This window comes from Monodon monoceros, unplaced genomic scaffold (assembly GCF_005190385.1).
Source record: "Monodon monoceros isolate NGI ecotype Baffin Bay Population unplaced genomic scaffold, NGI_Narwhal_1 Super_Scaffold_9, whole genome shotgun sequence".
NCBI classification, from domain to species: Eukaryota; Metazoa; Chordata; class Mammalia; order Artiodactyla; family Monodontidae; genus Monodon; species Monodon monoceros.
In genome coordinates, this window is record NW_021703786.1 from 16834279 (window position 1) to 16860858 (window position 26580).

Below are 26580 nucleotides of genomic sequence, written 5' to 3' on the forward strand. Positions count from 1 at the left end.
CACACACACACACACACACACACACACACACACACACACACACACACACACACACACACACACACACGGTTTTCAATCTCTCTCTCTCCCCATTCCCTCCCTCCCTCTCCTGGCTTCTCTCTCCCCGCTTCTCTCTTCGTCCCTCTCCCCCGCCTCCCCTCCTCGGCCAGCTCTGCTTGGGTGGGGGCTATCTCCCGCCTCTCTGGGGTGCCTGGGAGAACATCCCTGCTTTTCTTTTCCCGTCCACCATTCCCTTCCCTCCTGGGTGTGCTCCCCAGGGCTTGCAGACTCCTCTCTGCAGCCTCCTCCTTGGAAGAGGGGAGTGGGGAAGGGAGGACCCCAAGCCCTGTGCCCCTGATGCCATCTGCACTGAGCGCCTTGGCCCTGTGACATTCATGCCTCCAGCCTTCAGCTGCCCCACCTCCCAGCTCCGATTACCCGCTGGCTGCTGGGGGGAGGGCAAGGAGAGTATGCCCAGCTTGTGGGTGCTCCTAACTCTGCCTTCTTGGCTATTTGGATCTCCCCCTCCATTTCTGGGGGGAACTGGGGCAGGGGGCACGAAGTTCTGTGGGTTGACAGGGAAGGGGCTGAGCTCTTGAGCATGGATGTGGGCACAACCATCGTCAGTAGGTGTGAGGGGGATGGAGGTGAGCCCTAGACTTGGGCGCCCACCTTAATGCCTGACTGGAGCTGGCCTGGGGTGGGAGGAGGGACAGGAGAGCAGCAGGTGGGTGAGGTTATGGTGGGGCTGGGCGGGAAGCACAGTCTTTGATGTTAATACTGGGCATCTGGCCCAAGTCAAGGCTACTGTTTATGTCTTTCTGTCTGTGACCTGCAGGGGGGAATTTCCTGTTATATTCTTTTGGAGGAGAGGATCCTTTTGTTTAAGTAACGTATCTCCCCCTTATATTATATCCCCCAACCCCATCTCCCATTCTCCAGCCTCCAAGGCCCCACAGTGGCTAGGAGATCAGACTTAAGGGTCACTGCCCTTAAGCTCCAGAATGCCATCTCATGGGGGCCCAGCGAGAGCCCACCAAAGAGTGCTGCCTCAGCCCCTGCCCACCCACGCCCCCCCCGCCGCACTTGCCAAGCTGGTGCCTCTGTCTGTGTACTCCACTGCCATGTCACACCTGCCAAATAGTACCTCCCTTCCCGCCTTCACGCCTCCTCTCTCTGCTGGCACTAGGATAACAGCGGGTTGGGTGGGGCAGTCCCCTTCAGTCCATACCTGAGAATAGAACGGGGGGGGGGGGGGGGGCGGGGGGGGGGGGAAGAGGTCCCAGCCCTGAGAGGCATCTACTCCTCAACCTGCGTGCCTGTGTTGCTGCCGCAGCCTCCGCCATCTCCAGACTCCCGGGGCTGTTGTGTTTGTGGCTGTCCATGGGAGCCCACGCTGGCACAGGCGGCAGTGTCTGCACACAGATGCCTGTGTTTGCCTGTGCATGCCCGTGTGTGTGTGTGTGTGTGTGTGTTTGGGCTACAGTGGCCACCTGGCCACCCTTCTTGGCCCCCATGGTGTGGAGTCAGGGCGTCAGTGCCAGATAATTGGGAGTGGGGGAGAAGTACCTCCCCCCACCCTAGCAGCAGGCAAAGGGGAAGGGGAGAGGGAGGTGTGAATCTCCCCACAGCACTATTAATAGCCCACATGCCAGGCCACCAAGAACCAGCTGTCACCGTGGAAACCATTTCTCTTCTCCCCTCCCCCCAGCCTCCATGAGGTGGGACTTAGGCGGGGCATGAAGCACCCCCCACCCATCTTTCTTTGTTACCTTTCTGCCTTTGTCTCCCCTTCCCTTCTCTGTCCTCTTTTCTCCCTCACCCTTCTCTCTCCACTCCCATCTCCTTGCTGCCTTTCTTCCTCTCCCTTGGCTTCATTGTCATCCCTGCCTCTGCCCCCACCCCTGCCCCTCTCTTTGTTCTTGCCTCTCCTCATCCTTCTCCCCCTCTTCCCCCATCGTCCCTTTCACCCCTCTGCTTCTTCTCTTTCTCCCATTTTCTGAGCCCCCCTCTCTCTATGTGAGTCTTTCCCTCTGTGGTTGGCAAGGAGGAGGGCTGGGCTTTCCGTAGAGCATTAAGGACAAAGTTCATGGGCCCTGACAGGTGGGGCCAAAGCCAAGAGCAGACACTCAGGAGAGTGGTGGGTACAGAATTGGGGGCTGGATTCTGGGGCAGAGAGTCCCCTCTGGCAGCCCTAGGAGTCCTTCCGGGGAGTCCCTTGGGTCCACAGGACTGCGGAGTGGGACAGTCCAGCAGCAGGAACATGGCATGGTGCCCATGGATGCCGCATTGGCCTCTTGTCTCAGTCCCCCCATTGCAGAAGCACTTAAGCTTAATGAAATGCTTCCCCCTCCGCAGGCACCTTGCCCACACTGCCACCAGGCATCTCTTATCTGACAAAGAGGGAGTGGGTGGCCAGGCCAGCCAACAGGTGGGCCTTGCCTGCCGGCTGTCCGGCCTAGTCTCAGAGCCCCATAGCTCCAGCCCTCTGCCTCTTGGGGGGATGCTGATCCTCTTCCTCTGCAGGGGGTGTGCCAGGCTGGCACTGGGGGAATTGAGGACTCCAGGAGGAGGGGAGAGAGGCTGCCCTTCAGCATGGGTATCTCTGCCCCGCCCCCCTGCCCCACTGACTTTTTTCTGCCCACAGCTAACACAGGCTCATGTGCTATGTGCCTCCCCGCATGCTGGGCCCTCTGCCTGCCCTGTCGCCTCAGAGGCCCAGGTATGTCCCCAGAGAGATGACAAGGACTCCCCAGGGGTTCCAGCCTCCTGCTAGGTGCCAGGCAAGGGTGCCCTAAGCAGTGAGGGCAGGACCTTGCTTCCCTGCCCACTACCAGGGGCTCAGTGGAGCCTGGGTGGCATCAGGCACCGTTCGGCTCAGCATAGAGGTGAGGCAGAGTGGGGGCCTCCTCCCTCCACCCCCTGTAGCAGGCACGTGCAAGCCCTTGGCAGTGCCCAGCCACATTTGGAGTTAAGGCCAGGCTGGGTCGGGGGAAGGGAAAATAAACATGGTGGCTTAGGTTGGCACTGCCTCAGGTGTGCCCTGTAGCAACTGGCGGTAGCAGAAGTCAGGGGGAGGGGTCTTCCAGAGCTGTGGCCTGGGGCAGGAGCTGCCCATGCCATGCGCTGCCACTGGTGCTCCCTGCCTGGTCTGGCCCGTAGCCGCTGATACCCATTCCCACACACCCCGGTTCCCTTCACCTGCCTCCAGGGCCTGCTCGCAGGGCTGCCCCTCTCTCAGCATGCCCACTCCTGTGCCTGCCTCCTCCCCTCCCCGGGGGCACTCAGGCCTCAGGCTGGCGAGTGGATTTTTCCAGCTTCTGTAAACAAGTGGTGGCAGTATGCCAGGTGGGCAGGAGACGGGCGGGGGCAGCACCGCAGCCAGGGTGTGCCAAGCACCGAGGCACAGTCTTGGGGGGAGGGGGAGACAGGGAGACACCCAGACCCAGAGAGAGAGAGAGAGACATTCAGATGCAGACAGACAGACCAAAGGAAGCTTCACTGGGCACAGATAGAAGTGGAAACAGAGGCGACAGAAAATAGCCCTCTATTGTCCAGCCCAAGGCCCACGCCTGCCTCGGCCCCCAGCCCCTCACTGCTCTGGATGAGAGCAGCAGGCCCCTATGCCCAGGCTCTGGGCATCCCCACCCACTCCTTCTCCCCCCATCTCCACCCCTTAGGGCTGGCTACGCCATTATAAATTTATAACAGGAATTTCTCCGCAAGCCAAGAAAAACTTGACCTACTTTCTTGACGGCTCCCTGGGCTAAGGCTCCCTGCTCGCACCCCTCCACCCCATGTCTCCTGTCCAGCCCCCAGTGCCCAGCTCTGGTCTGCGGGGGCATCGAAAGCAGAGTAGGCCACCCTTCTGTCTGAGTGCAGAGGCCCTGTCCCATGGTCCAGCCGGGTCCTACCCTGCCCAATGGCCTGACTTATCTCTCCTTTCCCCTCCCACCCTGGCTCCTTATCAGTTCCTAGGGGTGGGGCCGGGGGGGCCCAGGGGCAACGACTCTGGTGCAGCAGCCACTCGATGGAGGCTGTGTACGGAGAGCTGCACCTTTTGTCCCCTCTCACGTGCCCACACCTGCCTTGTGTGTGCAGACACGGAGCCTCGGGTCTGCAGGCTGGGGTCAGCGGAGCAGCATGGGGGGAATGGTTGGCCCAGGTTGGCGCTGCCCTGGACCCCAGGTAGCAGGACAAGGCAAGCATTGGAGGCAGGCTGCTCATTAGCTGTGCCAACTCGAGTGAATGGTCGGGCTTTCTGAGGCTTTATTTCCTCACCTGTGCAGCTCTGATACCAGAGGGCCTATATTCTCTATTCCATTAACGCGGGTTAGTTTCCTTTCCCCTCCTCTTGCCATCCTGGTGAGTGGCAGCTCAGCTAAACCAACTGGGAAGTCTGGTCCTCAGACTGGGAAGTGTGATTCGGGACCTTGTATGGGAAGCTCCTTGGGGGTCCGGGACTGGGGAGTTGTAACTGAGCCAGCAGCCGGGGAGGTCGTCTCCCTACTATTTGCAACGTCCCTCTCCGTGAAGGCACCCATGTGGGCATTCAGGATCCCTGCATGCTGCCCCCACAAACCGCACTTCCTTCACCAGTACCCCCCATGCCTGGGCTGAAGCTGCTCATCTCTGGTGGCCTCTTGCCCTGTAATACTGATGAGTTTTAGGGAAACTGGGGGGTGGTAACAATAGCTGGTGTTTAATAGACACGTATTAAGGGCCAGACACTTGATTGAATGTGAGGGCTGAGACGAGGTACATGGGTGACCTCATTCTTTCCCTCCATCCCTTTCCATGTCTGGGGAGCAGGATGTGGATCTCCAGTCTTGCCTGCTGTCTGTTAATCTGAAGGGTTGTCCTGGTGCCTGCCCTCCATGACTACCACCATCTCGTTACGAGCCCCCAAATGTTGGCACCAAAGGAATCCTATTCACCTAGCCCCACCGTGGCGCCGCCTTATCCCTGCCTCTTTCCTCTCTCTGCAGGGACCTCCGGACAGGACAAGATTCCGAAGCTACTCCCCCAGCCCAGGACCCCCCCCACAGACCCGGCTTCCCCCACAACCCCACTATTTGCCGCTCCCTGGCCCCTCTCACCGCCCGCCCCCCTTGGGGCGCAGGGCATGGTGTGAAAGGCCAAGTGCTGAGGCGGGCACCATGGGTGCTGGGCCCTAGGGCCTGGGTGGCGGGGGGTGGGCGGCCTGTGGGCGTGCCGGGGGGGCCAGTGTGCCCACCCCAGTCTCTTGGCGTGCTGGAGGGCATCCTGGATGGAATTAAAGTGAATGGAACAGAAGCCAAGCAAGGTGGAGTGTGGGTCAGACCCAGAGGAGAACAGGTAATGGGTCTGGCAACTAGGTCGTGCCAACTCCTAGGCAACAGGAAGGGTCACCTGGCTGGGCCCGAGAGAGTGGAGCTTGGGCCTTTTAAGCACCTCTGGGGGGATGGGCATGAGGCCAACAAGCCTGCTGCCTACCTTTGCCCAGGAGATGAGGTCATGTTCCCATGCGGCAGGGAATTAGGCACCTCAATGGAAAGATGCCCATTTTGAAAGGGGGAGGTGATGCAGAGCAGAGTAATTACAGGCAGCAGGCACGTGGCCCCTCCCTTGACAGTGCTGGGAGTCTCAAATGCCCCCCAGTGTCCCCTCAGCCACCCTCACCTGAGCATGTGGAATCCAAGCCTTGCCATTCCCCTCCTCTCCCTACCAGGTTGTTCACTTCTGACCGCCAGTGTGTTGTCCAGAAGCCATGGTGCATGTGACATGACATTTCAGGGCACGTGCACCAGTAGCTGTTGGTCACAGCTCACGCTTATATTTGGAACCTATTGGGAGCCTCACAAGCTCTTCCTTCGTGGGCAAGGGCGGGCATTGCCATGGGGCTCCTCCCAGGAAGGGAAGGTGAATGCCAGCTATGAAGGTTTTGCTCCCACGTGGAGGAGGCATCAGCCCTGCACACGCGACTGGGGATGGGTTCCCTACTATCCGCATTGGGCTTCAGGAGCCCAGAGGGTCTCTGCCTCTCCCATCAGCTCCAAGTGGCACAGAGCTCAGTCTCAGTTGGCGTGGTGCCCTGGGAGCTGGGTACAGCCTGTGCCTATGGCCAGGGAGAGGGTGGGGGAGGGGGTGCTCTGGGGAGTAGTGTGGCCGTTGCCTAGGAGACCAGATCCTGAGCCAGGAGGCCGGAGGCCTGGCCCAGCAAAGCCCTGGGGCCCAAGAGTGGGTCCCTGGAGGGGTAGAGGAAGTGGATGGGGCTGGCAGCTGGGTAGGGCAATGGGGGTATCCCCCCAACCCAATCCCCACCCCAGGGGGCTCTGAAAAAGATTTAGCCTGTCATTGCGTAGCTCTCACTTACAGCCTCTGTACCTCCCTGCCCAGACTTCTGTGGATCTGGGAAAGTCTGCTGCTAACTCTGAGAAAGGCGGGAATGCCAGTTCCTGGTCCCCCAGGACTGCAGCCCCTCCCCTGTCTGCCTCCCCTCCCCCATGTCCCTGCGCCACCTTGTGGCTGTCCCTGGGACTGCACCCAGAGGCTGTGAGTCTAGTTAATTGCTGAAGACTGCCAGCTCGACTGGGGCCTAGGTGGCCGGGGAGTTCCCCCCACACCCACCCCTCCAGAGGCAGGAGGGAGATCCGACCCTCGAACTGTTGTAGACATCAGACAGGGGTAATCCCCAGGGCGTGTGGAACACAGAGTTGTCTGTGGCTGTGACCCTGGCCAAGGTCACTGTGTCAGTGTGTTGGGAGCCGCATCAGGCCCCAGGCGGGTGGAGGGAGGGGGGAGGACCCTGCAACATGCCACACACAGGGTGGGTGTGGGAGGTTATACAATCCGTGCATGCATGTAGAAAGCTTATGTAACCTGTGTGTGCCGAGGTTATGTAACATGTATGTGGAGAGGCTGGCAACATATGTGTGCAGTGGCTGAGGGTTGCTAATACCTTACTTGGAGGGGCCCAGCGTCCTTGTCCTGGCTCTGACTCCAGCCACAGTGTCACCAGGCACAAGCGGGGCCTAGGTTTGCTGCTCTGCTAAAGGGAGGCCATGGACTGGGTGGCTCTGGGAGTCCCATCCTTTTCTCATATTCTTGGGTCTAGGTTCTAGTGGTCCACTGTGGTTATTTAATTTACTTTTATTTTAATTTTTGGCTGGTGTTGGGTCTTCCTTGCTGCACGTGGGCTTTCTCTAGTTGTGGCGAGCGGGGGCTACTCTTCGTCGCGGTGCGTGGACTTCTCATTGCGGTGGCTTCTCTTGTTGCAGAGCACGGGGTCTAGGCGCGCGGGCTTCAGTAGTTGTAGCACGCGGGCTCAGTAGTTGCGGCACGTGGGCTCAGTAGCTGTGGCAGACACGCGGGCTTCCGTAGTTGTGGCTTGCGGGCTGTAGAGTGCAGGCTCAGTAGTTGTGGCACACGGGCTTAGTTGCTTCACAGCATGTGGGATCTTCCCGGACCAGGGCTCGAATCCGTGTCCCCTGCGTTGGCAGGCAGACTCCTAACCACTGCGCCACCAGGGAAGTCCCACTGTGGTTATTTAGCGTGTGTGCATGACCTGGAAATCAAGTCACATGTTCACTGGGGGGAGGGGCATGGTATTATTAGGTGCCCGTCTAGAGGGTTGTGTAACATGTGGGCATATCCTAGAGGTCATATAACACATTTGAGAAAGCCTTGAAAGTTGCATAGATATAGATGGTAGAGCCTGCTGCTTGTTTACCGTGGCTGGGTTTATACTGAAGGCAGCATAGTTGCTCGTGTGTGCTGGTCTTATGTTGCACACATTTGTGTGTATTCTAAAGGTTATATAGCTTTAAGCATGTCCTAAAGATTCTTTCTGCATATGTGTCATGTACTGAAGGCTTAAATATGTGGCTATCTTATAGATTATGGGCGTGCTCGTGTGTGTGTGTGTGTGTGTGTGTGTGTGTATGTATGTATGTTGGGGCCCTAGAACATGCTTGTGCCCCAGCCAAGCCCTTTATCTCTCTCCCCAAAGCTTCCAGATAGCTGGACCCTTCTCAGTTTTGTCAGTTGACCTGGGGATGGGAGGTAGGATGAGGACACAAGAAGGAGGGAGTCAGGCATGGGGGATGACTTCAGCCTATGGGATGAGAAGGGGGGCTGCCCAAGGACTGCTCTCTGATTCGGCCCACTTTGCCCCCATCCAGTGCCAGGTCACCAGATGGAAAGCGAAAAAGAAAGAACGGCCAATGTTCCCTGAAAACCAGCATGTCAGGTGAGCCTGGCTGCGTGTGCCCTTCCTTCCCACCCTCAACCTGACAGAACCAGGCCGGGACAATTCCAGGGCCTGGGCCTATACCAGCAGTTCCTGTGTCCCACGGGGAGAGCCTCCTGGAGAGCGTGGGATGGACTTGTCTGGGGTGAGAGGGATGATGTGGGGCACGCTCCAGCCTTTGAGGATGGATTAGGTCAGGAAGGGCCTCTTCCCTTCCCCCATAACTCCCTTGCCCGAGGTCCCCAAGATGAGCTGCTCTGACATTTGCTTCTCCTTCTCCCATATCCCCTGCCCCTGGCATGCAGCAAGAGAAAAGCCCTGAATGGGGCAGTCAGAAGAACTGGATTCTCCATATTCTTAGGGAAGGGGATGGACAAGGTGACCTCTGATGTGTCTCCAGGATTATACCTGGAGACAGAGAACCCTTCAGGGAGGTTGGGCTAGGGGATGGGCCAGGAAGGAAAAGCTGGGGGATGGAGAAAGTGTAGGAGCCTCTCTGCTGGGGACCCAAGCCATGCCTGCCTGCCTGCCTCCCTTCCTCCCTCCCAGGGTATATCCCTAGTTACCTGGACAAAGACGAGCAGTGTGTCGTGTGTGGGGACAAGGCAACCGGTTATCACTACCGCTGCATCACTTGTGAGGGCTGCAAGGTATGGACCAGCCAGCTCCTGCCCCTCCCCCACCACCTGAGCGCCACCCTCCCCCCCGCCATCACATTCCCTTTAAGTCCCTCAGCACCTGGCACAACAGACAGCTCTATAAACATGTAAGCTAAAGCCCACCTGTTATATCCTCATTTCTCTTCTCTTATTCATTCATTCATTCATTTGTTCATTCATAATCCCTGCTCTGCCACTCATAGGTAAGATGCCTAATCTCTCTGAGCCTCAGTCTCTTCATCTATAAAATGGGGATAAACATACTACCTACTTCATAGAGCTGCTAGAAGAATAAAATGAGATAATGCACATAGAGTACTTAAAACAGTGCCAAGTACAAAAGAAGCACTCAATAAATGTCTGCTTTCATCCATCCATTCAGTGTATTAAGTGTGAGATGTGCAGTATATGTGCTTCCCTCAAGTTGCTCACAGCCTACCAGAGAAAGACTGACGTCAGTTAAACAGCATCAGTGTTTCTCAAAATGTAGTTCCTGGACCACCTGCAGTACTTGTTAAGTGCAGATCCCAAGGCCTCATCCCAACCCTACTCAATCAGAATGTTTTGTGGTGGAATCTGCCTTGGATTGCTTCCACTGCACCTGAAAGGGTGAGAACCAGTGCTGGGGGGCATGGCGGAGGCCAGAGAAGAGGATGGCAGAGTCTCCCTGGGCAGAGCGGGTCTATGACTTGGAGAGGCTTAATTAGGTCTCACTTTGGACATTTCAGCCTACATGGTTTTCCCAGGATCATCACTTCCTGACAATGTAAGACCTTTCAAGAAACAGAAAGCTTTAAGAATGTGTCAAGGCTTCAAGTTCCTCTCTTTCCTGGTGTCAATCAGACCAGGACCACCAGGGATATAGAGTCCCCTAGCAGTGTTCCTGCAAGCAATGCCAGCAGTGTAATATAGAACAAGGAACCTCACCCTCAAGGACATCTGAGTCCCAGCGGGGCATCCCGAAAGGACAGAGATGCCTTCTCACTCCTAGAGAGCCTGATGTTGTAGGTCTAGCGTGAGGCCCAAGAGTCTGTATTTTTGATGGCTACCCAAGGTGATTTTAATTGCACCCCAAAATCTGAGAGCTCAGACCTTGTGTCTTATACCTCAGGTCCAGTTCTGAGTCTCTGCTGCCCATTTAGACATATGACTTTGAGCAAAGTGCTTAATCTCTCCAAGCTTCAGTTTCTTAGTCGGCAAAATGGAGATAATAACAGTTCCTACCTCACGGGGTTGACATGAGCGTTAAATGTGAAGATACAGGAAAGAAAAGGCTTATAAGTGCCCGACACATAGTAAGTATGCAACAGACATTAGCTCTTCATATTATCACTGCCATCTTGAGTCTTGAGGTTTTTCCTTTAAAGCAAAGACTAAACTCTGTATATAAAATTGAAAATATTCTCTTCATGCTAGTAGAGTTCATACCCAATGCCTTTTCTTAACTTTTTGACCCCCCGCCCCCCATTTCATGAATTCCACCTGCATGGGCAAAAGGCAGCATGTATGAGAATGGTTTTGGGGCCAGTGTTGTTTTTAGAGTCATTTAACAGATGGAAAATCAGGTATTAATTGGTGTCCATAGCAGCTATTCCTTCAGGCCTCTAAGCACCTCACACCATCCCAGGCTCAAATCTCCTAACTGCGGTCACCATCCTTAACTCTGCCACCACCACTACCCATGTACCCCGGCCCCTAGGCAGCTGGGGGACTGAGGATGTGTATTTCTAAGTCCTGGCAGAACCCAGTGATGCTGGGCTTGCTGCGTCGAGAGGATGCCAGGTTCCCTCACTAGTTCCCCAGCCCGCCGCCCCCCACCCAACCCCAGAGAACTGCACGGTTGATTCAGGAAGGGAGGGTTGTTATCACAGCATGCTAAGTCTCCCTGCCCTCCCCCAACTCCAGGGCTTCTTTCGCCGCACAATCCAGAAGAACCTCCACCCCACCTACTCGTGCAAATATGACAGCTGTTGTGTCATTGACAAGATCACCCGCAATCAGTGCCAGCTGTGCCGCTTCAAGAAGTGCATCGCTGTGGGCATGGCCATGGACTGTAAGGGGATGGGTGGGGGAAGCGGGCCAGGCAGCTGTGGGGGGGGGTGCGTTCAGACACGGCAGCTCCCTTCCAGGTACCCACAGAGCAGAGGGACAGTCTGGGTCAGGCTGGTGGCAGAATGAATGTTCAGAATCTTGGTCCCTGCTGCCCTCACCCCTGAAGAAAAGGAAACAGGATCCCTCTCTGGGCTCTGGACATGGGCCCCAGTGCCTGCCTGCCTTTCCCCACTCCAGGGCCTTAGAGTTGTTGGGTAGAAATAAGTCCTGAGTAACCCCCCCCAAGAGCACAGTGTCTCTGACTACTAGAGAAGGCACCCCACTTCTGGGTGAGAGAGGGCATTTTTCATTAGCTAGGGATTGGATGGCACAGTCTTCTAGTAACTACTGTCACCATAACCCTTTAGATCAGAACATGGTCTTCCTCTGGGTCAGCCCAAATTGGAGTTGATGTGGTCTCTGATCATTCAGGATCCAGGTTGTGCCACCCGACTGCTAGGTGATTTGGGAAGTCACTTAGCCTCTCTTGGCCTACTGGGGAGCATAGTTTCTGAGTGGGTTACGGAGTGTGCCATGCAAAGGGCATCGTATCTGTCTGTTGTTGACAGTGGTTCTAGACGATTCGAAGCGGGTGGCCAAACGCAAGCTGATTGAGCAGAACCGGGAGCGGCGGCGGAAGGAGGAGATGATCCGATCACTGCAGCAGCGACCAGAGCCCACTCCCGAAGAGTGGGACCTGATCCACGTTGCCACGGAGGCCCATCGCAGCACAAATGCCCAGGGCAGCCATTGGAAACAGAGGCGGAAATTCCTGGTAAGGAGAGAGGGAGCACAGGGGAGCGGCAGCCAGGTAGCCAGGAGAGGAGAGTGCACTCAGAGTCTTGCCTCCTCTAGAAAGCCGCCTTAGTTTAGTCTGACCCAAGGCCGATAGCCTCCACAACTTGACAGTGCTGACTCGCACCCCTGTGCGTGTGTCGCTGCTCTCAGGGTCCTGCCTTTTCCATCTGACTGGGAGCTCCATGAGGGCAGGGCCTTGCCCTCCTCATCGAATTTCCAGTGAACGGAGGTGAGCTCTCCTCTTTTTCCCGCCCACAGTGACTGGGAGGAAGGGTGAGGACACAGTCATGTAACAGTATTTTGGGGTACTTCTTGGTTGCTGGGCATTGTTTTAGGCCCCGGCAAAACTGAGTGCCAAGAAAATGGCCAGCTTGGGAGGAGATGGATAGCTGGTTGTGTATGGTGGGGAGGGCAGAAAACTCCTGGTGGAGTGTGTCCGCGTGTGGAACAGTACGCTGTTAGGAGCACTGACTCTGCTACCAAGCACGTGTGTGCGTAACTTGTCGGGGATCAGACTGCCCGGGTTCAAATCCTGGTTCTACCACTTACTAGCCACATGACCTTGGGCTTATTACTTAGCTGCAGTCTGTCTCAGTTTCCTCATCTGTGAAATGATGATAAGTATAACGTCAACTAATGGTGATAAGTCGTGGTGAGGATTAAATGAGATAGTATGTGTAAAACACACGGCTTAATGCCTAGTTACGTGTTAAATATTCAGTAAATCTAGCTTCTATTGTTATGACATTACCTCTACTGCTATTATGATCCTTGTGATTATTAGCCAACTTGGAGCTCTGATGCTGGTGTATTCTCTGCCCCAAGATGGGAGAAGCCTTAGACCTGGGTTGGGACACAGCTGTCCCCAGGTGCTAGGGGCCCCGCCTCCCCAAGCTGCCTTGGAGCTCCCCCTGGTGGGCAGGGAGCCTCTGTGAGAGGTTGAAAGGGGTCTGCAGCCCCAGCTGACCCCCATCTCTCCCTCTAGCCGGATGACATTGGCCAGTCACCCATCGTCTCCATGCCGGACGGAGACAAGGTGGACCTTGAGGCCTTCAGCGAGTTTACCAAGATCATCACCCCGGCCATCACCCGCGTGGTGGACTTTGCCAAAAAACTGCCCATGTTCTCTGAGGTGAGTGGCAGATGGGAGGAGAGACACGGTGCCACGCTGGAGGGAGACCTCGGGCTGCTCCCCAGGTCACCCAGTCCCAGCTCGTGCTCATCTGAAGCTCTCTGGATGGGGAGCAATTCCTGTAGGTCAACACACCCAACACACACGCACGCACACACGCGCACACACACACACACGCACAGGGTGAGCTGATCCCTAAAGAACCAGCAGGCTCCACGGGCCCAGCCTCCCCAGCCCGTCCCTTCCTGTCTCCCCTGAAGTCTACGCAGCCATCCTGACTCTGGAAGTTCTCCTTACTTTAAAGAGCACTAACTCTGGGAACAGGCTGCCCTACTGGCTTGTGACCTTGGCCACGTGGCCTAACTCCCTATACCTCCCTTTGCTCATCTGCGGTGGCCATGGAGGTACTGACGGGACCTAACTCAGAGGCACAGTTGGGAGAGTTAATGAAACAGGGCAGATCCATCGCTCATTGCAAGGGAGCTGTTCAGAGCACACGTTCCTGGCCCGTGGTGGCCTTGCGGCTCCCAGGGGTCCCCCCGCGGGGGATGCTTACGGGGAGGGGCCTGCTGAGTGTCCCTGTGGTTCTGCAGCTGCCTTGCGAAGACCAGATCATCCTCCTGAAGGGGTGCTGCATGGAGATCATGTCCCTGCGGGCGGCTGTCCGCTATGACCCCGAGAGCGACACCCTGACACTGAGCGGGGAGATGGCTGTCAAGCGGGAGCAGCTCAAGAATGGCGGCCTGGGTGTCGTCTCCGATGCCATCTTTGAACTGGGCAAGTCACTGTCTGCCTTTAACTTGGATGACACGGAAGTGGCTCTGCTACAGGCTGTGCTGCTAATGTCAACAGGTACCGAGGCCTGGCTGGGAGGGCTCGGGAGCTCCCAGGGGCCCAGAGTTCGGCTGGGCCCTGGGCCTGTCACGCTCCTTCTTTAACCCCGTGGTCTCTCTGCTCCACAAAGCTACCTCTCTGTCCCCTGCTCTTTCACCCACCCCCACTCCGTTCTGATATCCAGGCCCATCTCTTACCTCCCAGTCCCTCCTCTACTCCTATCCTGGCTTCATTCGTTCTCTCTGCCCCCACCTGCTCTCTGTCTCCCCCAGACCCCTTTGTTCCCCATCCCCTTCTCTGTTCACCTTCTCTCCCCCATCCCTCCTCTGTCCTCAGTCCCCCTTTCTTGCCCCTAACTCCCTCTGTATTGCTCTCCCCACCCCATCTCTCTGTCCACTAGTCCTGCCCTGTCTCCAGGTCTCCTCTCTTTCCAGGCCTACCTCTTGCCCTCTGTCCTCTTTACCTGCCCCTCCACCCCCCGGTCCCCTCCCTCTGCCCTGCGGTTGCCCCTCCACTTGCCCAGAACGTGTTTTTCTTCCCTCTCCCCCAGCCTCTCCGCCTCTGCCCCCCTCCGCCCGCTCACCCGCCTGCCCCTCCTTCCCCGCAGACCGCTCGGGCCTGCTGTGCGTGGACAAGATCGAGAAGAGTCAGGAGGCGTACCTGCTGGCGTTTGAGCACTACGTCAACCACCGCAAACACAACATTCCGCACTTCTGGCCCAAGCTGCTGATGAAGGTGACTGACCTCCGCATGATCGGGGCCTGCCACGCCAGCCGCTTCCTCCACATGAAAGTCGAGTGCCCCACCGAACTCTTCCCCCCACTCTTCCTCGAGGTCTTTGAGGATCAGGAAGTCTAAAGCCTCAGGCGGCCAGAGGGTGTGCGGAGCGGGTGGGGAGGAGCCTGGAGAGAAGGGGCAGAGCTGGGGGCTGAGGGAGACCCCCACACCTCTTCTCTCCTCCCTCTCGTCCTCGGATAGATTCAGCTCCCCACACACACACACACACACACACACACCCCGCATTGCCCCGTCCCTCCTCAGAACCTCCAGCCCTGGGGCAGGGCAAACAAATGAACTTGCTATGAAAAGGACAGTGTGGGAGGCGGGGGGGGGGGGGGGGGTCAGGGGGCAGGGGGGACCGTGTCCTGAAGTTCCCAGGACCCCGTCCTCCGAGAAGGTAGGAGAAGGGAGGGAGAGCTAAAAGGGGACAAGCCATCTTGACTGTAGGGGATGGAGGGATGGGGGAAGATGCCCTCAACTCACCCCCTACACACATGCAAGAGAGAGCCCCCCGCCCAGTCTCTTGGCCTAGGTTCCCCCTCCAGGCTAAGGGCCTCTCTGCTTCCCCAGATGCCTGGGTGCAAAGAAAGGCTTGGCTTGGCCCCTCCCCTGGAGGTTAAAAATTACAGTCATTCTAACTGCACTTTGGAAACCAGGCACGGAGAGAAGATAAATGAAGAAGTACTAGACAGAAGAAAAAAAGAGAAAAAAGAGCGAGCGATTGATAGAGAGATGATATTAAGTTATTAACTGAGGCTGGCCAGAGGGGAGGACCCCCCCACCCCCAAGCACTTTGAGAGCTGCCCCCCTCCCCCCAAATCAGAGAGAACTGCCCCCGCACCAGGTCCCAGGGGTAGGGCTGCCGATCAGAGCTGTGAGTCAATACAACAGGGTCCTGGCCACCCCCCCTGCCTTGCCCCCTCTGTGCCCCTTTGGCACCCCCGCGCCAGTACTCCCTCTGCTCTCTGCCACTCGTGCCCGCTGAGTTCCATCTACCTCTCACGCTGGATGCCAACTGGCCCCTCACCAGCCTGCCCTGCTGCCCGCACAGCTCCCCTTTCAAGTGCCCAGCCCCAGGGGCCTCTCCCTGTGTCCCCCACCAGCTCCTTCCGCATCGTGGCACCCACACAGGAAAAACTGTGGCTCAAGGTCCCGCCCTCCTCACATCCTGCAGTATTAGCTACGATCCAGATGCTGCTGCCCTGGGGGGGGGGGGGTGTGCGTGAGCTTCTCCGAGAGCCTCCACCCCCTTAGGCCCCTGTTTCCATCTGTCTGCTGGGCTCTCTCTAACCCCTGCCCTCCTCCTTTCCACTCCCACTCGATGCACTATCCCAGACTCTGGGCAGGCAGGCACCGGAATGGGGGTGCTTAGAGAAATGGCACTTAGTTGAAGCCCCGGGGGAGGGGGTGGTTGGTGCTCCTCCTTTTTTCTTTGAAGCTCTTTAGGCCAGCCGCCCCTGTGCCCCTGGAACCCCTTTCCCCTCTTCTTTTCTCTAATTCAGGGACTTTGGCTTGAGCCACCTCCCACCCTCCTGGTGAGGAGTGCTCTGTTGGTCTGCACTTGGGTGAGCTGCCCTCCTCCTCCCTTTGGCTATGGCCCACTCCGCAGGGGAGAGAGGGAGGGAGGAGGTAGCCCTCTGAGGGTGGGGGGAGGGGAGGGTGGGGGAGGGACAGAGCAGACCAGAGGGCCCTGGGCTCAGGGCTGCATGTCGGCAGGGATGGATGGGTGGACACAGATGCCCCCGGAAGCCATGGGGAATGGGGCAGGGGGCGGGGGGAGGGGTGCCAGGGCTTCCTGCGCTTTGCACTATTGGGGCAAAAATGTCTTAAGCAGTGGGGAACCTGCCACCCCACCCTGACCCTCAGCCTGCCACAGCCCCCTTCACACACACACACACACACACACACACACACACACACACACACACACGGGAAGGCAGTGCTATGATGCCCATCAGGGCATGTCCTTCCCCCACTGTTCAGGTGTTCCGACAGGGCTGGAGGGCCTAGAAGAGCATCTGCTATCACCTGTGCATGTGCCTGCCCAGCCCCCCTTGGGCTTGTGGGCTGCCCGTGCTGTCCTTGTCCGTCTCTACCCTCTCTCTCTCCTGGGGTACTGATTCCTGTATTACTCCGGTCCCATGGATAAGCCCTCTTGTACCCTCCTCCCACCCCCTGGGGGCCCAGTGGAATTCCTGACCTGTCTGCAGTCTCTCTATCCCTCCATCCCCACGTCCCCCCCTCCGTTCCCATTCTCAGCCATGCCCATGGTGGAGAAAAGGCCTTCAAGAGGCCTGGCCTCTTACAGGCACTTGGGAATCCCCCCTCCCCTCCCCCTCCCCAATCATATGAGCTGTGATCCCCCACTCCTCCCCGTAACCCCCGACCCCTCCCCCCACTCTCAGTGACGTGGGGTGTATGTGTGCGTTTTCTCTTTGTGAATGTGTGAGCAAGTACACGTGGTGGGGGAGGAGCCGGGGGGACTCAGGAGCGCCACGCACCTGCTCTAGAGAGGCAGCTGTCCCAGTCCCTGCTTTGGAAGTGAGGGACAGGGCCCTCTCCTGGGGGCCATTGGTGCTAATGAGGGGGATGGCCTTGACGTGGGTGCTTAGCATGCCTCCCCCAGTATTGGCCCGGGGCACTAGGGCAGGCAGAGTGGGGCAGCAGGTGCAGTGTTGGTGGGAGGAGGGTGCCAGGCCAGGACAAGGGGGTGCCAGAGCCATGACCACTACCCCACCCCCACCACCCGCCTCTCCATCTCAGTATTCCCCCTCCCATCACTCATAACACACATACCTCATCCAGCCTCCTCCCTGCTCAGACTTGGGGAGGGTGGGGGTGGAGGAGCCCCTACCCCTTCCCCTGGTGGCGGGTCTACAGGGCTGGGAGAGGGCAGGGCGTGTGACACGGACACCGTCCATAAGGGGGACAGTAATTCCTGCCCTGGGAACTCCTGGGTGGGAGGAGGGGGACACTTCCTTGCAGGCGCTACTGAATGTATGAGAAGCTGGTGCTGGGGTGGGGGGAGGGGGGGCTGTGGCCAGAAACAGGGAAGGAGGTAGGTCCCTTCCCCAGGGAGGGGTGGGGCCAGTAGGGGTGACTTGGGGGCTCCTACTCCTGCCCCACGTTGACAATCAGTATGTCTGTTTTGTGCGATTTTTCACCCCGTTGTGTTCTGGGTCAGGATTTTAAAGAAAGATATTTTTATGGTAATTGTTGCTCGTCTATTTTACTATATATTTATGTAATAAATATATGATGAAAATAATCCCCTTGGGCACCCCCCCCCTTAGACTTGTGTGCTGTTTCCCTGTATCCTCCCATCTGCTGGCCAGAGGACCCACCCCACAAACTGACCAGGTGGAGAGGTGTGCCCCCAGCCTTGGCCACGTTTCCGCCCCGCCCCCCAGAACGAGCACACACCACAGAAGCCAGCTCAGCTGTGAACTACTGGATTTGAGACAGGAATAGAACAAATCGGGGGGCTAGAGAGTAAGAGGGGGGAGAGAGTGGTTTAAATAGGGGAGGCGGGGGAGGTTCAGTGATGGGGGAAGGGAGGCAGGTATTTACAAGAAGGCTCGGGGGGCCAGAGGCTCATCTTGGAATATTTTATAACAATATAAATAAGATTCTGGTTTGCTTTTCCTTTTCGTCTCGTAAAGGAGAGAGAAGTGCAGAGTTCGATTCTGTACAAGGGGGCAGCGGCAGAAGGCCGGCCGGGCGGGTCACTGGGCGTCCACCCGGAAGGACAGCAGCTTCTCGGAATGCATGTTGTTCAGGGTCCGCAGGTCCGGCAGCTTGAGCAGCAGCTTGGTGAAGCGGGAAGTCTCCGAGGGCCGGTTCTTCAGCACCAGAGCCCGAAGAGCCCGCAGCAGCGTCTCCTGGAGCTGCTCCACCGAAGCGGAATTCTCCATGCCCGAGCGGTCTGTGGGGAAGACGACGGCAGTGAGGCAGGCTCCCTGAGCTCCTCTGACGAGGAGGACCCGGAGGCCTGCGAGGACGCGGCGGCGGCCATGCAGCCTCTCCCCGAAGCCCCTCAGAGGGCCGATGGGGAAGGAGGAGGAGGGGGAACATGACTCCCTCTCCTAGGCCTCTGACCCAAGAGCAGGAGGTGCCTGCGACCTGGGAGCCCAGGCTCAGCAGGGCTGGCCCCCTCCCACCCCACCAGGCCGCTCTCCTTCCCTGAACAGGCCAAACACGCCCAGGCTCCCTTGCTTTTTGTTCTGTAGTTCCCTCTGCCTGGGATGCCCTTCCCCCTCTCTCTGCCTGGCAGTATCTTTACTTGTCCTTTGAGGCCCCACTCAAGTGTCACCTCCTTCCCCAGCTCCCCAGGCAGAAATAGTTGTGTGTGCTTCCAAAGCCCTTGGTTCATGCTTCTACTGTGACACTTATCTCACTGTTTTATAATTAGTCGGGCATGAGTCTGTCTCCTGAGCTAGACTGTGTCTGAATCATGTCTGTATCCCCAGTGCCCGGGTGCAGGGCCTGGCCTAGAGTAGGTACTCCATAAAAGGTGTGTTGAATCGAACTGCGTCCGCCTCCTCCCGGGGTCAGGCTCAGGCGAGAGCCTGACCTACCTGCAGAGACGAGCACCACCGCGGTGAAGAGGCCCAGCTCCTCCTCGGTAAGCGCCAGGGAGTTGAGCTTCTCGCTGAAATCGAACATGGCATTGAGCAGGTCTCCCATGCCCATAGCGCCGAGCTCCTGCAGGCTGTAGGTGGTGCGGCTCAGAAACATCACTGTCTGGTCCTTCACGTTGAACAGCGACGCAAAGCGTACCATCAGCACCTAAAGCGGGGACAGTCATCCTGGGTGGAGTGGGAGGAGCAATTGCCAAGTTGCCCCTAAAGTTTTTTTTTGTTTTTTCTTTTTTGTTTTTTTGCGGTACGCGGGCCTCTCACTGTTGTGGCCTCTCCCGTCGCGGAGCACAGGCTCCGGACGCGCAGGCTCAGCGGCCATGGCTTACGGGCCCAGCCACTCCGCGGCATGTGGGATCTTCCCGGACCGGGGCATGAACCCGTGTCCCCTGCATCGGCAGGTGGACTCTCAACCACTGCGCCACCAGGGAAGCCCTCCCCTAAAGTTTTGTGAAAGGGTTACTGGTGCTGCCTTAGATTTCTCAGTCAAGACTGGGGCTAGTTTCTGAGTAAGCAATGAGGGGGGTGCGGTGCCAGGTGTTAGGATGGGGAACATCCCACTGGCTTTGGAATCCAGCCTGAATCTGGGTCTCAACCCTGTCGCTCCCTGTGACCTTGGGCAAGGCACTTCACCAAAGTGAATGTGCTCATGCCTAGAACGGGAATAGCACTGTACCCTAAAGTGTTATTTTAGGGTAATAGGATGTAATTAGACCCCAGCTGAGATGACAGAAGTCCCAGCCATCCATAGGCAGGACTGGGAGGGATTCTGCCCCTTCCTTCATCCGTCAAGAGTAAGGTTTCAGAGCCCCTGCCCACCCCAGACACCCTTTCTGCTGGATCCTTCCCAAGGTCAAGAGCAGGGAGCACAAAGGGTCACTCACCTCAAAGGTGCCAGCCTTAAGCAGGGTGACCTGGTCGTGCTGAGAAAGGTCACGGAAGCCAGGGATGTGCTTGGCAAACTCTACCACCTCCCTCACAGCGGGCGTGAAGCTCATGGAGAAATCCTCCCAGATCTCCTGCACAGTTCGCCCACTGCGTCCGTGCGGGTACATGTTCATGGGACATGCCTGGAAGAGGAAAGAATTTGGGGAGGGGAGCATCAGTCAGGCTGCCTCAGATAGGCTTCCCCAGCAGTGCTGGGCCCCAGATTCTGCTTGGGTTAGAGTTGTGGCGTTGGAGGATGGGTCTTTCAGGTAAAGTAGCAATCAGGTGCCAGGTGGAGATCAGGGATTCCCAGGCAGAGCCCTTCCTGCAGGGCTGAGCATCCTCCCTGCACCTAGCCTTCAGGCACACCCAGCGGCCCTGTGCTAAATCCAGTCTCCCCAGTCCCCTGCCCGCTTCACCCCCAGTGCCCTCACCAGCAGAACGTTCTTGGAGTTGCCCTGCCGCAGACTGTTGGCAGGTGCTTCGCCTTCTGGGGCTGGGTACACGTGGGTGGGGCACAGATGGTGCCCATTGCTGTTTGGCTGGTGGCAGCTGTGATGGGCAGGGCCAGGGGGCCAGGTGGGAGGGTAAGAGGAGGGAGCCTGGCGTAAACTGTTCAGGGCCTCATTATGACGCTGGGCGGCCATGATGTTGTTGTCATTGGGGGCAGGCGGGCAGCCCTGACTTTCCCAGTGATGTGGGGTGGTGGCTGGAGGGTTGCCCGAGGCATGGTTGGCATTTAAGTTGCCAGGTGAGGTGCCCAGCTTGTCATGGGCGTAGGTGAAGATCTCTCGGTGGGCCCGGGCTACCTGGGATATTACATCCTCCACTGTGGGCTCAGGACTTGGGGATCGGGGAGGCGTCAGCTGCTGGGGGAACTGGGAGAAGCCCACCAAGGGCGAGGGGGCAGGGGCTGGGGGTGGTGAGGGGCCCAGGGGGCTTGGGGTGGGGTGCTGGGTGGGCGGGGTCTCCAGCGGGCACTGGCTGCTCAGCTGGGTGTTGGCCAGGTTCATGGCACTCTGCATCTCAGCCAGCATCCGCTGCTTCTCTCGTTTGGGGATGCGCCCAAAACGCACAGCTGTGACAGGATGAGAGCAGTGTCAGGAAGTTCTAATACACACTCGCATGCTTCTCTTCCTTCCTCCTGAAAGGGCAAGCCCCTTAGAGCTTGGGGTTCCACATAAAACCCACAAGGCCACACCCATCGAGGGGGTTTTCCAAGTAGGCATTACGGTAAGAGGTGACCAGAGAGACTAATGGGGGAAGATGTGTGTGTTTACCTGAGACCCGATGAAATGTGGGCATCCCCTATGCAAATGAGATGCCTAGTATTGGGCCTTCGTAAGGGAGGGATTAATTCAGAAACCTCCGAGGGGAAGAAAGGGGGAGGGGGAGGGGAGCTCGTGGGCACGGTGCTGCCTCACCATCCCGAGACATGCCCACGGAGAGGCACTTCTTGAAGCGGCACTGCTGGCAGCGGTTCCGATTGATGCGGACGATGGAGCAGTTCTCGTTTTTCAGACACCTTTTGTACTGGATGTTCTGCTGGATGCTCCGACGGAAAAAGCCCTGTGGAGCCGGGGCAGCTAGTGAGCATCTCCGTCTAGGCCGGGCCTATGTGTCCTGTGGGAGAGGGTCACCTGCCCTTACCCCCACCCTGCCTCACCTTGCAGCCCTCACAGGCATGCACGCCATAGTGGAAGCCCGAGGCCACGTCCCCACACACCTTACACAGTAGCACCATGCCATTCAGCTCTGCGGAAAGAGAGGGGCAGTGGGTGAACAGGGCAGGTTTCTGAGTGGCCAGAGAGCTGGAGGTTTTCTGAGCTGGAGATTGGGCGGGGGTGGGGGGGTGGGAAACTGAGGAGGAGCTTCAGTATCTAGGGGGCACCCGAATGAGCAGACAGGGCTGACAGCAGTTGGTGCAACTCTAGGAGAAATCCCTGAGGCCAGCGTAGGTCCTGGGAATAACTGTGTCACATGAATGTCAACTCCCCACCTCAGCCTGGACACCTTCCCTTCCCCCCAGATCGGCTGGAAATTTACTCACTGGTGATGTTGCTGGTGCTCTTGCTGGGGGACACTCGGTTGCTGTCTTCCAGGGCCACTTGTAGACCCCTGGGGGGGCTCCCATTATAGAAGGAGGAGGATGACGACAACGAGGAAGATGAAGAAGGGGAACCATCGTCACCCAAGCTGGGTGGAGTGCTCCCAAAGGAGCGAGCTGGGTCCTGGGTGAGGGAGCCAGTGGGTGATGGTGGGAAGTAGGTGGGACAGCCTTGGGTCAGGGACTGGAAGCTGCCATTCGAGCTGTCACTGTAGAGGGACTCGGGGCTGGTGCGGTTTGGGGAGGAGCCGCTGGAGCCTATGTAGGTGATGACGCCACCTGGCAGGAGAACCCAAGGGAAAGGCGTGTCAACCGCCATATATCTTTGGTCCTAGGTCACCACTCTGCCCATCTCTCACCTGCCTCCCAAAACACTGTTGGATACTCAGAAGTTAACCACGTGAAACACCTAATCCTGGAGTCCCCAGAAGAGCCACAATAAGCAACTCCCCAACACATACCAGACATGGCCAACCAACCACCGCAACTCTTGGCAGGTACACTCAGCTTCTCTGCCTGGCGTGTGAGGTACCTCTCTAGAGGCATGACCTCTGTGATGCTCTGCGAGTATCTCACATATGTACCAACCCCCCCACCCCCGCCCTGGATGCCTTCCTTTAGAATATCAACCGCAGCTAATGACTTAATTGTCAGCAGCTGACCTCGGGATAGGATGAGCAGCTGAAAACCATTCATAATGCCCAGGCTTCAAAAAAAAAGAACAAAAACCAGCTGCTGATTTTAATACCAAGACCATTCCAGTGATGAGACCATGGAGGGGCAGCTAGCCAACAGTGAGGAGAGTGGGGGTCTTACAAGAGCAAAACAATCACATTCCCTCAAAACTGGAAGACGTATTCTCCAAAGGTACTGTTCCCCTGGCCTCCAAGATCAAGAGTCAGAGTGGACTCTATCCCTGAACCCAGGAAGGGCTTAACAGTATGAGTTGCAGGAGTTGGAAGTGAAGGACAAACTGTCCAGCCTAAGGCTTTGGAATTCCCCCTTCTAGATCTCTCTGCCTGGTGACAATGACCTTGGCTCTCTGGCCATTCAGGGACTTTGGCCCTCTAGTTATATTGCCAACCAGGTGGCTGTGTTCCCATTGCATTAGCAGGAGAAGAAGGTGACCTGCCTGCCACACCTTTGCCAAGTACCTCGCATGGCCTGCCATGGATGGGGTGGGAGGAGGGAGGATCCCAGGACACGTGTGAGCTGACACAGGGCATGCCACCGTGTCTACAGAGGCACATGTCTTGCTCACCCACTGACACACACTAAGCTGGGCAGAGCAACCCTAAAATAGCTCAAGGTTGGTCAGGGTGAACCGAGTTCCCTGTAAAATAATTGCACAATAGATCAGCTCCTACAGTTTCAGGGCTGAGGTGGGGGAATGGGATATTTATTTGGTGGTAAATGAACCTGACCCAGTTCAGCCATCCCCCAAAGAGAAGTAAGACTCATCCGAAGAGACTTCCACCTGGAAGTGTGGGGCACACTCAAAAGAGTCTAGTTTTAGATCTGGATCTATCACCACCAACTTGATTTGTGACCCAGAGGAAATCAACTCCCCTCTCTGGGTCCCAGTTTTCCTTTCTGTGGAGAAAAAAAAAAAAAAAGATGAAAGAGACTTAATATCCTTTCAGCTATGTTTCTGGGATGTAGTTGTTCTGCGGGAAGCCCTTAGGAGACAAACTGCTTCTTGTTTGGTGGGAGTAGGCGTAAGACAGTGTTTGCAGGACTAAGAAACGGAGATGCTTGGGGAACAGAAAGAATTTGTAATGTGGAGAAGCTGAGTCTAAAGGCAGTACGGTGAGGTAGGTGCAAAGAGAATAAAGAGGAAAAGAGTGAGGAGAAGGGTGGCTAGATGTGAGGTCCCCTTGAGGAGTGTAAACATGAGGCCACGAGAGGTCAGGGATGGCTCTGTCTTACTCTGCATCGGTTATGGGGAAGGAGGAGGGGGCCGGGCAGGCGGACAGGAAAAGGAGGCAGGCGGGGGCGGTGAGTCAGCCCAGCTTCACCCAGATCTCGGCGGGGCGGGGCGGGAGCCGGGCCCTCAGCCGGCCTCACGTCCCGGCTCCACGTGTGCCTCTTGCACGTGGCTCCCCAACGAGGAACCCCAGAACCCGAGGTTCCGCCCTCTCCGCTTCCCGTCAATCGGGAGCAGCAGCCCCGCCCCCAGCCCCGCCCCTCCTCGGCGTCCGGGGTCCCAGTCTAGGGCTGGGTCCCTCACGCCAGCTGGGTCAGGACTACTAAGGGGAGGAGAGAAGGGTACACGCGTTGCCGGGGCAACGGGGGGCGGAGCTCATTATGTAATGGGGCCGGGAGGCAACCGCCAATGGGGTGGCGGCGACGGCTTCTGCAGAATGAAAACAAACGCAGCACGTGGGCCCGGCTCCGCAGCCATGTGAGCGCTCCGGGCTGCCGGGGCGCTCTGGGTGTCCTTCCTGGGGCAGAGCACCACTCGTGGGGCTCCTCAAGTGCCGCTCCCTACTGAGGATTCACCAGTGAGATCCGACCCATCCCCCCAGCCCCTCCTGCCTGGAACCCAGGTCGCCCCACTGCTTCTCGAGTTCCCTCGAGCCTGCAGGAACTAAGGGAAGAGGAAGATTGGAAGGAGGGGGTCCTCCTTCCGAGAAGTCCAGGCATGCCACAGCTGCAGGGGCTGGACAGATGGGGGCGTTTCGGGGCACTGCTCCAAAACTCCCAGTTCTTGTAAACTGTTCATCTCACCACAAGTACCCGCTCTCCATTTCCTCCTTCCCCGCGATCCGAGTCCTTCAGGCTAAAGAGAGGGGCTCTGAGGGGTGATGGTGGGGCGCCTCCGGGCGCATTCCCAGGCCGAACAACCCACTCTGGAAATCCCAGCCTACGGCCCCCATCACGCTAGCAAATCCCCAGGCCGAGGGAGTCTCCAGTCCCTTACAAAGTTCCTTACAAAGGCGTAGATGGAGGAGAGGAGACAGTGACAGAGAAAGAATGATGGTAGCAAAGGAATCTTAGTACCTGTGTTGTTGTTGGAGTCCAGGGTCGTCATGTCTTCACCAGCTGACAGCGGTCATTCAAACTGGACCTTGACACAAACTGGAGATTACAATTGCCGCTGTCGCCCCCTGGGAACTGACCGAGGACGGGGAGTGGACCCCGCGGCTCACGATAAGGATCCTAGGCACCCTGCAGCAAGGTCTTGGGGTGGCCGACTGCAGCCCTGCAGAAGGGTAGGACGCTGAGGCAACGGAGGTCGGCTTTGCATGGGAAAAGCAAGAGAGTGTGGGGGAAGGGGGCGGAGGGAATCAGCCTGCAGTAGTTCTGGCTAGAAGGTAGCAAGGAGGGTCGGATCTCTGCAGTGCCCGGGGTGCCACTGCCTGAAGGCTCCGCAGCGCTGCAGGGTAGGGAATCTGGAGCTCCCGGTGCAAAAGTCCCAGAGGGAGAGAGGTTGCAGTCAGGAAGTAACTACGTGATGGGAGAAACGGGGCACCCAGGCGCAAAGAAGCGAGACGTGTGCCCTGCTACGTTCCCTCGGCAGCAGTATTTCACTCTGCCAATCTCAACGGCCTTTTGCCCCAGCCTTTTTCTCTGGGACAGAGGGCTCTGCGCAGGCGCCAGCAACCCAGGGTTCCCGGGCCGCACGCGGCACTGGAGCAGGTACCATGTGATCCCAGGGAGCGCCTCGTGCCCCAGTGACACACTTTTCCAGCAGCAGGCACGTTGAGTTCCGTGCGCCTGCGTAAAGCCAAGGCTGTCGGGATATGTAGTCCATTGGCAAAGTGGGCGGACTGCGTATATTTCCCCGTTTCTGCCTCGCAAAAGCTCTTGCTGCAACCGGGGAGGAGCTGAGAGCCTTGTGGGGTGGAGTGCGCTGAGAGTCAGGGTGGCGTGTTTGGAAAGCCTGTATGGCAGAGGCATGTGAATTCCTGGGGAGCGGCTGGCAAGCTTGGCCGCTCCCTGGGAGATCAAAGCTAACAGCCCCTTTCTGCAAACCTTGCAAACGTGAGGGCTTCACGTGATTGCAGGACTGACTTCGCCTTGAGGTTACTGGTGACACGAGAGAGATGACAAGTAGGAATATCCCCTCGGTCAGGAGCTTAAGCTGAACTTCTGCTGCAGAGCCAAGTCCTGAGATGGAAAGGAAATGTGGCCCCTGTTCCATTCTACTCCCCTAGGGAAACGAGTTGCCATGGTGGGGGGGGCGTGGTGAGGATGTCCCTGGGGACTCCCTGTTTGCGTGTATGACACCACCCCACCCACTGAAGGTGACTTCGGGGTGAGTCATTTCCCTTTGTCTAGGAAATAAAAAGGACAAGGGAGGAGAACTTTGTGGTGAAAGTGCTTTGAAGTCCTAAAGGGGCCAGAGGTGAGGCAGGGCTTGGGGGCAGAGTGACAGCCCC

General features: G+C 57.5%; 2 protein-coding genes across 2 annotated transcripts in view; one reads left to right on the top strand and one right to left on the bottom strand.

Annotated features, from left to right (window-relative positions):
• The window catches only part of THRA (thyroid hormone receptor alpha), a 20452-nt gene extending 5612 nt beyond the window's left edge, over positions 1-14840 (top strand). The window contains exons 2-9 of the mRNA XM_029210990.1: positions 4989-5337; positions 8163-8230; positions 8780-8880; positions 10795-10942; positions 11550-11755; positions 12764-12910; positions 13504-13762; positions 14352-14840. Of these exons, the coding sequence (XP_029066823.1) occupies positions 5285-5337; positions 8163-8230; positions 8780-8880; positions 10795-10942; positions 11550-11755; positions 12764-12910; positions 13504-13762; positions 14352-14602 (1233 nt within the window). The 5' untranslated portion in view covers positions 4989-5284 and the 3' untranslated portion in view covers positions 14603-14840. The remainder of the gene's footprint in view (positions 1-4988; positions 5338-8162; positions 8231-8779; positions 8881-10794; positions 10943-11549; positions 11756-12763; positions 12911-13503; positions 13763-14351) is intronic.
• Positions 14841-17960: 3120 nt separating this feature from the next.
• Positions 17961-25865, bottom strand: NR1D1 (nuclear receptor subfamily 1 group D member 1). The gene is made up of 8 exons (XM_029210988.1): positions 25199-25865; positions 22139-22474; positions 21755-21843; positions 21513-21657; positions 20523-21166; positions 20046-20231; positions 19102-19312; positions 17961-18449 (listed from the first exon to the last, which is right to left on the bottom strand). Exons 1-8 carry the CDS (start codon positions 25227-25229, stop codon positions 18250-18252), a joined length of 1842 nt encoding a protein of 613 aa, XP_029066821.1. The 5' UTR covers positions 25230-25865; the 3' UTR covers positions 17961-18249.
• Positions 25866-26580: the final 715 nt, after the last annotated feature.

Bases quoted from the DNA above. Each gene is read 5' to 3' on its own strand.
- NR1D1 (XM_029210988.1), bottom strand. From the start codon at position 25,229: ATGACGACCCTGGACTCCAACAACAACACAG. The intron at 21,167-21,512 runs GTGAGGCAGCAC...ATCCTGTCACAG, and splicing joins CGTGGGCATGTCTCGGGATG to CTGTGCGTTTTGGGCGCATC. The intron at 19,313-20,045 runs GTGAGTGACCCT...TCCCCGCTTTAG, and splicing joins TTAAGGCTGGCACCTTTGAG to GTGCTGATGGTACGCTTTGC.